The following is a 10,999-nucleotide window of genomic DNA, read 5'->3' as shown; positions in this document are numbered from 1 at the left end:
GATGTGAAATTTGGACTATAAAGAAAGCTGAGTGCCAAAGAATTGATGCTTTTGAACTATGGTGTTGGAGAAGACTCTGAGAGTCCCTTGGACTATGAGGAGATCCAACCAGTCAATTCTAAAGGAAATCAATCCTGAATGTTTATTGGAAGTACTGATGCTGAAGCTGAAACTCCAATCCTTTGGCCACCTGATGTGAAGAACTGATTCATTGGAAAAGACCTTGATGCTGGGAAAGACTGAAGGCAGGAGGAGAAGGGGACGACAGAGGATGTGACGGTTGGATGGCATCACCAACTCGATGGACGTGAGTTTGAGTAAACTCCAGGAGTTGGTGATGGACAGGGAATCCTGGCGTGCTGCCGTCCGTGGCGTTGCAAAGAGCTGCACACAACTTGAACGACTGAACTGAACTGAACTGAAAGATCTCCAAATTAACAAAATCTTGTGTCTGTGTGGTGCTGTTCTGTATGTTAGCTTATCAAGTCTTTCAGAACAAGCTGCCTTTGTGAGCTCCAACCATAATGCAGTAGGCGTTTTGCACAGAGGGAGTAAGAATCACTTTCATTAAGGTAGTAGGAGCCCTAATGCATATTCTGAGCATTCCTGTCAGCAAAATTCATTTGTTAAATCTCACACCAAGTGGATACTTTTCTGTGTCTGGTGCTATGCCAGAGGCTAATTTTTGCTAAAGCAATAACAGTTTCTTCTATTGAGTCTTCACATTATAGTTCACTGAAGTGCAAATTAGAAGTATTATAACGCACAGTGTAGCATAGAGGCCACTGAAAGCTGCTTGGGCGACACTGCCGGGGGAGTCTTCGCTCTGTTCCAGCACTTTCTGAAGGGAGGGCGTGCGTGCTCTCGTGGAGACATCGTGGCCCTCCTCCGGGTCGGGTTAGGACTCCGCCGTCTCTGATGGGGGCTCTTAAGTCTGTGATATGACTGATCATCATAGTGATTAGAGAAATTTGTGATAACTGTAGTAAGTTTATTGAGTCCTGTTTATACTTCAGGTAATACCAGACCTGTTACTAATTGGTGATTATAACAGCTCTCCAAAGTAGGAGTTATGACTTCGTCTTTGAAATCGACATTCATGGAATGAGGGCCTCATTTCCCTAGTCTGGCCCAGGGACAGGGCGCAGGGCCCCGGCTGAGGTCACTCACTGCTCCAGCCCCAGGGCCCACTCCGCTCACCGGCTCGGGATACACAGGCCTCCCCATCCTCGTCTGTAAAACGGGATGAGACTGGCGTTGAGCTCAGGAAGATGCCGAGGGCTCGTGCTCAGGGGACGCTTGGGTTCCGGTCCGCTGCACAGAAAGCTCAGGGAAACCTTGGTGGCCCCGCGTCGGTCACTGTCACCCTCCGTGCTGACTCAGGCCCAGGCAGCGGCACCCTGTCCTCCCCCGCCCACAAGCACGCGTCTCCCCAGACCCTGACGCGACGCACCTCGACATTTGCAAAGAGCAGTGCGTTTGGCCTCCACTTTCTCAGTTCAAATCTCTGGCCACTCAAGGGAAGGAGTGAAGCGTCCACATTCTGAAGCCTGTTCACAAAAATGGTAAACACTTCCCCACATTCAAAATTTATGTCCTCCTCCTTTGGAAATAAATTTGCAGAGAGCTTCCCATTGTTCTTTATGTGTTGCACTGACTCATTTTGTAATCAGAGTTCCCTCATGTGAAATGCTGAAGTGTGGTAATTTGAAAGTGGCAGTAACAGGCACAAAGATCGCTGGGCAAGCAAAATGATTGTTTAGGAGACAGATATGAAGGCTGAGTTTGGATGTTTTTAATGTGAAAAAAACTGGGAAGGATGAACAACAAGAATAAATTTTGTACAGGACTTACTGTCTAATCAGTAAATTCTGAGTAATTCACAAAGATGCTCTTCAGGCATCCACAAGGAGAAAAGGTGAAAGAGGATTTCATCACACTGTTGCTATGGCAGCAAAGCATTGTAGACAAACTATAGAAGTATCCTTTATTTATCTGGCAAATAGATAAGTAAAACAGTGGAATTTTATGGAGTACTTGAGATATGCCTTGTTTATATGCCATATTAAAATGCTTCTAAAAGAACAGTAAGTCAGTAAATGTTATAATTTCTATAGCACACACACATACACACCACTCTATATTTCCAAGGAAATACATATGTAAATAAATATGCATATAAGATAGGGGGTGGGCATGGTGATCAGAGAAGAGGAATTATTGCAATATAAAGAGAGTCCCTCAACAAAGCCACGATGATTGTTTAAGAGGGGCTGCTGTTCCAGCTCCGTCCCATCAGGCTAATATCCTAAGCAATAAAAACAGTGCTGGACTACGGCAGGCTGCAGAAACCCCGCTGAACAGAACTGTAATCTACATTTTCCTAATGTTAATTAGGAAAATTGCAACTGTAGAAATAAAATAATAGAAAAGAGTGGCGTGCATGCAGTAAAGGAAGATCAGCCCGTCAGGTGGACACGGAGAAATGGAAGCCTCCGTGCAGGGTGCACTGCGGGTGTGGAGGTAAACGGTGCCATCACCGTGGAGGACAGTATGCAGGGTTGTCGGAAGTAAACAGGCCTGGCAATCCCACGTGGGTGTTGACATGAAAGAAAATGAACACTCTGATCCTAAGAGGTATCCAGACTCCAGTGTTCCTTACAGCAGCAACCCGAATGCCCATCTACAGAAGAGCGGCAGAGAGTATGTGCAAATCTGCCAGAACATCGGCCATAGAGAAGAAGGAAACCTCGCCTTCGCAGCAGCACTGCTGGACGTGCAGGATGCTTCGCCAAGGGAAGTAGGTCAGACAGAGAAGGCAGACATGCTGTGTCTTCACTTCCCTGTGGACTTGCCAGAAGGGACAGGGACAGACGGGGGGATGAGTGAAGAAGTGGCGAGGATTAGGAGGGACAGAGTTCCAGCTATAAAATAGGTCCTGGCGATGTATACACAGCACAGGGAATACAGTAAATAATGTAAGAGCTCTGTCAGTGACATACGGTGACTGGACCTATTGTGGTGATCAATTCATGATGTAAATAAATGTCAAATCTCTTTGCTGTATATCTGAAGCTAATATAATATTTTACATTAACTATATTTAAATAAAAAATGAAAAAAGATGATGAAAATTTAAATTGGAGAGCAAAACAGCTGGTGTATATGACACATTCTATGACAGCAAATTTTTTGAAATATTATTTTATTTTCATTCAAAGGACTTCTGAAATAAAAATAGTCTACTCTCACAGTCATTTTCAAAAAGAGAGGGAATTGCATCTTTTAAACCTCGAAATCTCCTGTTGAAAAATGTGTGTCATCCGGGGTGGATACTGGGGGGTTTCAGTCAGGACCACTGGGCGGGACTGCCTCTCGGCCCCAGGGATGGGGGACGGGGGACGGGGGACCTGGGCAAGCCGTCTGCCTCCCTCTTCCTGTCACCTCCCTTTGTCATGGCTTTGCTAGCATGTGAGATGAGTGCAATTGAGTGGTAGTTTGAGCATGCTTTGGCATTGCCTTTCTTTGGGATTGGAATGAAAACTGACCTTTTCCAGTCCTGTGGCCACTGCTGAGTTTTCCACATTTGCTGGCATATTGAGTGCAGCACTTTCACAGCATCATCTTTTAGGATCTGAAATAGCTCAACTGGGATTCCATCACCTCCACTAGCTTTGTTCATCGTGATGCTTCCTGAGGCCCACTTGACTTCACACTCCAGGATGTCTTGCTCTAGGTGAGTGATCACACCATCGTGATTATCTGGGTAGTGAGGATCTTTTTTGTGGCCAGTGGGGAGGGGAGCAGACTGCGTTTCCCACATCCCGCGCTCACTGCCAAATGACACCAAGCCCCTGAGTTTCTGCTGAGGTCTCCTGCACTGGGTTCTGCGCACCAGAGCACGTGGTCCATGTCACAGCCGCGGTTCTCCCATGCAGCACAAGCCTCACACGTGACACAAGCCCAACGAATATCTTTGAATAAATAATGAAGGGGATACGTGAATGCTCACCTTATTAGGTTAGGAAACCGAAGAGTCTCTTATCCTTGGTTGTAGCTGGATGTTTTACTAAAGCACTTTCTTATAACAGAAAATCTGTAGCATGCAAGCAGTTTTCTGCAGGAAGAAGTAAATATATCAGAAATCCAAACTTTGAAAAATCCATATGCTTTGTACGTTTCTAATGTACTTTTTAAGAAAAAAGAAAGTGTTAAACGAGAAATTCGCCTCATACTTATTTTTATCACAGCACAAGTTGAGGAGAATAATACCATGTTGCTCAAATTTCTATTCCTCTTACTTAAGTCTATGAAAATCAAAGTATCTTTGTGTTCAGAAACTAATTCTCAACACACCACCAGCCCAGGTGGGATGCATGAGTCAAGTGCTTGGGCCTGGTGGGCTGGGAAGACCCAGAGGAATCGGGTGGAGAGGGAGGTGGGATGGGTGACCGGGATGGGGAATTCGTGTAACTCTATGGCTGATTCATATCAATGTATGACAAAACTCACTGAAAAATAAAAAAAATAAAATAAAATAAAAATAAAAAGAAGGTGAAAGAAAAGAAAAGAAAAAAAAAGAAACTAATTCTCTTCTCAGAGTCTCCATACACTTATGTAACTGAAAATAAGGTTTGGTACCTTATGAGTCAAAATTCAATGTATTCATGGTTTATTTCTATTTGGAGACTATTCTAAAAATTCAGGTACATATTTGGATATTCTAGTACCTACTGGATACATTTAAATATCACCTCCAAATATTCTTACTCGGGTAAGGATATGGTGACATAACCAGTTTACAGTTCAATCATTCATTCTCCAAAATATTTGACATGTGTGTTCATAACCCGGCTTGGGAAGGACATTTTTATTACATGGGCATTAAGGGTCTGTAATCCATCAAGTAAGAGAGGCAGTGACCTTATCACGTCAGCCATCCACTAGATGCCGAGCAAGATGGTGTTCTTGCACGAATTGCATCCCCAGTATCTACTCAGGCATCAAGGCATCATTCAAGAATCAATTGCTGTTCAATGTGTGAACGATTGAGAAGAATACTGAGTATTAAAAGTGGTAAAAGATACAAGTATTTACATACAGTTATCGGCCCTCACTGATCACCCACCTGAAACCCATGCTTGATAAAAGCCCTCTACTGTCCGGCAGCCACACAGGCCTAGTCAGTTTCCGAATCCTCTGAGCATAGCCGATTCTCAAGGGGCCCCAACAGCCGTGTTCCTCTGGGAGATCCCTGCAGGGACCACCCCTCCACTGCTGTGTGATCTTCTCTCCCTTGTCTTCCTGCTTTCTTTCTGCCTTCCTTCTCTCCTTCCATCCTTTTTTCTCGTTTTCCTTCTCTCTTTCTTTTTCTGCCGTCTACCCTCTCTCCCTTCCTCCCTCCCTTCCTGTTCTTCGGTAGCATATTTGTGTTGATTATATCACACCATCCTATTTAATATGAAAAGTCATCTTTCCAAAAAACTCTCAAAAACAGTACTCATTTCAACTTCTTAGCACACAAATATCAACAAATTCCAAAACAGTATGGATTCAGCAGCACGAAGCCTGGGAAAACATGATACCCACCCTACTCTGTAGTTCCTGTGAGTTTAGATACAACTCATATTAATATCAGGTTCAAAAAATAGAAATATGGTAATCATCATAAGTGACACTCTTTTTCTTAAATGATTAATAGATTTTTCTTTTACTCTTTGGTGAATTTCTAGTTTAGACAACACCAAGAAATTATGGCACATGCAAACATGTTTCTTGTGTAGCAAATACGGTTTTAAAAACACACCCTAGTTTCCTGCTATAGGCAAATGGAGAAAGCAGTATAGGCGTACCTCAAGAAATAAACAGAATTATTACTATTCCCAGCAATCCTCCTGGGCATATAACCAAAGGAAATAAAAACAGGATAGTGAAGATATCTGCACTCCCCTGTCTACTGCAGCATTATTCTCAATAGCCAAGACAAGGAAGCAACCCAAAGGTCCAGCTGAGGATGAGTGGATAAAGAAGCTGTGGAGTGTGTGTGTGCCTTTGTGAACGCATGTACTGGGGCATATACCAGATATATGATATACACACATATGTTATGTGTACACATAGGCATGTATATATATGTACAGATAATGAATATTATTCACCCATCAGAAAGGATGGATCTTGCCATTTGCAACCACACGGGTGAACTTTGTGGGCCTTGTCTTAAGTGAAATAGTCAGCAGAATACATACTGTAAGCGTTCCAAGTCGCTTCAGTCGTGTCTGACTCTGTGGCCTCACGGGCTGTAGCCCACCAGGCCCCTCAGTCCATAGGGATTCTCCAAGCAAGAATAGTGGAGTGGGCTGCCATTTCCTTCTCCACACATACTGTGTGGTCTCACTTAAATACTGAACCTAAAAGCCAAACTCAGAGAAACAGAGTAGATTGGTGGGTACAAAGGTGCTGCAGGGAAAAGCCAATTCTGACTCCAAGTTGGAACTCTTTCTTTGACTTGCTTCCTGTTGCTTTTGTTATTATAATCATACACAATCGCCTGCCTCAGAGAACCCTGTCCCTCTGCCTGACTGTTAAACTGCCTTTGTTCAGAACCTTGTCCACCTGTGGATAGCAGGAAGAAAGAAATTAACTCATCTCCTCTCTGAGGCTTGCCATTCTAGGAGATATTTGCAAGATTAATGGCCTTTTTACTTTGTTTTCTCACCTCCCCCCACCCCCCCACCCCCCTCCCCCACCCCCCGATCTAAAAAAGAACCTGGCATCCAGACCCCAGTAAGAGAGTTATTTTGAGATTATCATCAGCCATCCTTTCCTCCACACCTCATCTCCAACTCATTGGCTTGTCCTGTGGGGAGCAGAGCGAGACTGGACTCTGGACTCGGTAGGTAACAAGGGGCTTGGGAGTTGGAGGGTTGCAAAGATGTTGATCAGAGGGTACAAACTGTTCAGTTACAAGATGAATAAATTCTGGGGACCTAATGTACAGCACGGAGACTCGTTACCAAGACTGTATTTGTTATGCCCGCTGTCCGAATCCCCCAGCAGGAAAAGAGAAGACCTCCAGGACAATGCAACACGCAAAGGAAGGGAAATTTATTGCAGACTCGAGTCTGGGCCCCTGCTGCAACCAACGCAGTGGTGCAAAGCCAGAGAGCCCCGAGCCCCAGTTTCCACGCACATTTATAAGGTGCTCGATTTCAAACATAAGCAGTGGGTAGTGGGCGCAAGCGGATTGGTTACATGTTTGCAAAGCAATTTTATTGGTCCAAACTTTTGCGCACCGGGACTTTCCAGGGGACCTTCTCGGAGGTTTACTGGGTGCGTACTGCTTAGCTGGTCTCTGGTGGCCTGTTGAGGGCAGATAATTACCCTACCCTCGGGAGAAACTGAAACTTAGGCCTACTGTTAGTTCAGGGCGCCTGTCATGGTGCTAGTCCTGACAGTCTCACAGTATTATATACTTGAAAGTTACTAAGAGAGCAGATTATGAACACATTCTTACTACTACCATAAAGAAATGGTATTTATGCTGACCTTAGCTAGCCTAGGATGGTAATCACCTTGCATTGTAAGTGTAGCAGATGAACACTTTGTACACCTTAAGTCTGCACAATGTTATCCATCCTCTGGCAAAAGGAGAAGGGGCCTGCAGAGGATGAGATTGTTAGATAACATCACCTACTCAATGGACATGAATTGGAGTCACTTCCAGAAGATAGTGGAGGACAGAGGAGACTGGCTTGCTGCAGTCCAGTGCGGTCACAAGGAGTTGGACAGAACTTAGCGACTGAACAACAATCAACCGCTTCCCAGTAAAGCTGGGAAAGGTGGCAGTCAGACTGAGCAGTCTCTCTGGTTGCCCGGTCTCCACTGGTCCACCCTGCCTGGGGCTTTCTCCCTGCAGAGACAGGTCACATGGTCCCCGTCTGGACTTTCTGCTCTCCCGCCTCCGAGGACTAAGGGCGGCTTCCCCAGGTGAAAGCCTGCGCGCACCTGTGCCGAGTAAGTGTAGGGACCCGCAGACAGGGTTTGGGAAGCGTGGAAGGTACCTGCTTGCTGCTTTTAGGAGGCTGGTCGCTTAGGGTGTGCGTGTTTCCTGAGATTACCCCAAACTGTCATTTGCGTTTGAATGAGGATGACCTGAGTCTGTGCAATCCAGTACTGCCCTGACGAGCAAGGGGACCGCCGACCAGCCGGTGCCTGCCTGAGTCCTCACTGCCCGGCAGTGCGAGGCGGGGGCCGCCCAGCCCAGTGCCCGGGGCGCCTGGGGCCCCAGGTCCGCGCTGCCTCCGGGAGGACCCGAGTCGATCGTGAGGTTCGGGGCGCGACGCTGGGTGAGGCTCCCGCGCTCTTTCCTTTTCTGGACAGTCGCCGGGGCCAGACTTCGGCTCCGGATGCTGGGGAGACCCCAGGGGAGGGATGCCAGGGACGCGGAAGGCTTCGGGCTACTACCACCCGAGGGCGGGGAAGTCCTGGACTGGGGGAGGGGACGCCCCCGGTCAGATTCTTCGGGGAGCAGGGGTGGGAAGGGGGCGCAGGCCGGGAGGAGCGCTCGACCCCGGGGCGGGGGTCCGCAGCCGCCAGACAGCATCACCACCACCTCCCCCGGGCGCGCCCCCGCCCCCCACCGCGAGCCTCCGCCGCCGCGCGCCCCTCCTCCCCGGGGCGGTGCTCGGGGGCGGAGCTCGGCACCCCCAACTCGCTGCCCGCCGAGCCCGAGACCAGCCTGAGCGCCGCCCGCGCCGACAGGGGCTGGGACTCTGCGCCCCGGACCGTGGGAGGCCGGCGCGGGGCCCCGGAGCGCGGGCCCGCAGAGTGGGCGCCGATGAGCGCCGAGGGACCCCAGCCCCCGGCTGCCCGCCGCGGGCGCCCAGGCCGCCTGCAGGTGAGCGCGCGCCCCTCCTTCCCTGCCCCCGCTCTCCTCTGCGCCCCTCTCCCCCTCCACGCCGCTTCCTTCCCCGCGCCCCATTCTCTGGGCGCTCTTCCCCTCTGCGCCTCCTTCCCTGCGCCCCCTTCTCACCTGGCGCCCCGTCCCCCCTGCGTCCCGGTCCCCAAGTCCCTGGCGGTGACCCTCCTCCCTCCCCACCCCAGCACCCCAGATGGAAGCTCGTGGGGTCTGCTTGCTCCCGAGTTGAGGGCTGGAAGGCGCGGCGACTCGGCCCCAGTGAAGCAGGTTTTCTGGGACTGGGGCTCTGGGCTCGCCCCTCCTGTTCCTGCGAGCGGCTTCTGGGCTTGGGGGTTCAGGGGCGCGGAGACGAGCCCCTGAACCCACGCGGCGGGCGCCTCCCCGAGCGCAGCTCGGTCTCGGGGGGGCCAGTGTCCGGTGCTGCCCCTACCCCGGCCGGGATCCCCGCTGCTCTGGGGGCAGCCCAGCTCTGGGTGCTGGATTCGTGATACCGGTTCGGGGTGCGTGTGTGCGTGACTTCTCTTCTCAGCCCTGCCTCAAACGCCCCCCCCCCCCCTACTTTTAAATCTCTGCACTATTGCGGGGAAGCAGCAGTGTGGCCCAAACAGAAACGAAAAGTTCTGGAAGAGCCTTGGAGTCGCACCAGCCTCGCAGGGCGTCCGGGACCCGTCTGAGGACAGGGGCCCGGGAGAACCACCCGCCCCAGCGGGACCGCCTCCTGTAGGGTCCCTCCCCACAGACTCCCCAAGCCCCGGAGAGGCAGGAGACACCCGCGTGGACTCAGCTCCCTTCGTAGGGTAACTGAGCAGTGTTTCAAGCGATTGTGGTTTGAAGGCTTTTATAAATCCTGTACTTCGGCAGTATTAGTAACTGTGTGGTTTTCTTTAAGTTAATGACGGTATTAATGACTGTGGTTTTCTTTAAATATGCGTAGAAATAGTTGCCTCATCCATCAGGTTATCCCACTCTGGAATGTTACTGCAACATCTTGCAGTTACTTTCCAGGTAAAGTTCCCTGTTGATTGTTTTAAGTACTCTGTCACAGAGGAGATTTGCAGCTGTTGCAGATGGAAATGAAACGGGGAAGAGGTGCTGGAAGTAAACTGCATCCTTCAGAACGAGAGGCTGGGGGTTCTGTCCCCCCTGGGGTGACAGCCATGCCCTCGGTCAGAAGCTGAGGGGCTTTCCTAGGGTCCCTGTGATTACAGCTCAGGAGCCAAGTGGATTTGTCCTATAATTCACCTCATAGACGAGTTGTTGCCAGCAACTTCAGCTTTAACGGCGGATCCTCAAATAAAGAGTTCTGGAGTGCTAAGTGCTGGGCCCTTAGGCACTAAATCTGGGGCTCAGACCAGGGGTGCACCCTGTTTGCCGAGCTGTGATGCGGTGATGACTGCTTCCTTCGTAGTCAGAGTCTTGAGGGCGTGATGACCCGCACCTCGTGCTGCCCAGGCTTCCCTAGGCACCCAGGCTGCGGGCTGGGAGAGGAACATGGAGCTGCAAGACAGGGGTGAGCTCTCCGGTGTCGTGGGTCCCCAGGCGTGCTGGGTGCTGTGTGCTCCGGCCCACGCCCGGCTCAGGGCTCATTTATTTATTAATAAAGCAAGTCTGTTACGTGTTCTCCCCCTACAAGTGTCTTTTCCAACAGGAACGTTCAGAGCACACAGTCATGCATGGAGCCTGCCTTGGCCCTAAATGTCTTTGCACTGTTGGCCTCTAATGGACGTTGGTTTTCACGTGAATCCCTGGCGTCTGGACAGCCGTGCAGATTTGCTGTTTCTTATCAGTAACTATCCATGATGTCACTGAATGTGCATAGTTACTCATCATTTCAGTTAAGGAGAACCTAGTGCTTCTAATTAGACAATGATGACATTTAAGAAAGTTGTTTTCAACCCATTATAATTCTAGCTGTCAACATTTTGTTTTTTAAATCAGCAAAACAACATGTTCTTTCTGACTGCTGGTTTGAATCGTGAGAACTTGGCCTTGCTTGAGTGTCTCTTGCTCAGGATTGGAGTGTCTGCATCTCTTGAATTAGAACTGTTCCCTGGTGCACACTTGCCCCGAGTTGAGCCT

At 49.3% G+C, this 10,999-nt stretch overlaps 1 protein-coding gene across 1 annotated transcript in view; it reads left to right on the top strand.

Moving 5' to 3' along the window:
• The first annotated feature begins 8,764 nt into the window (after window positions 1-8,764).
• Window positions 8,765-10,999, top strand: part of SNTG2 (syntrophin gamma 2) — a 115,872-nt gene continuing 113,637 nt past the window's right edge. The window contains exon 1 of the mRNA XM_065947473.1: window positions 8,765-8,899. Within this exon, the coding sequence (XP_065803545.1) occupies window positions 8,840-8,899 (60 nt within the window). The 5' untranslated portion in view covers window positions 8,765-8,839. The remainder of the gene's footprint in view (window positions 8,900-10,999) is intronic.

Source organism: Muntiacus reevesi, chromosome 10 (genome assembly GCF_963930625.1).
Source record: "Muntiacus reevesi chromosome 10, mMunRee1.1, whole genome shotgun sequence".
NCBI lineage: Eukaryota > Metazoa > Chordata > Mammalia > Artiodactyla > Cervidae > Muntiacus > Muntiacus reevesi.
This window is presented reverse-complemented; position numbering and strand designations above follow the sequence as displayed.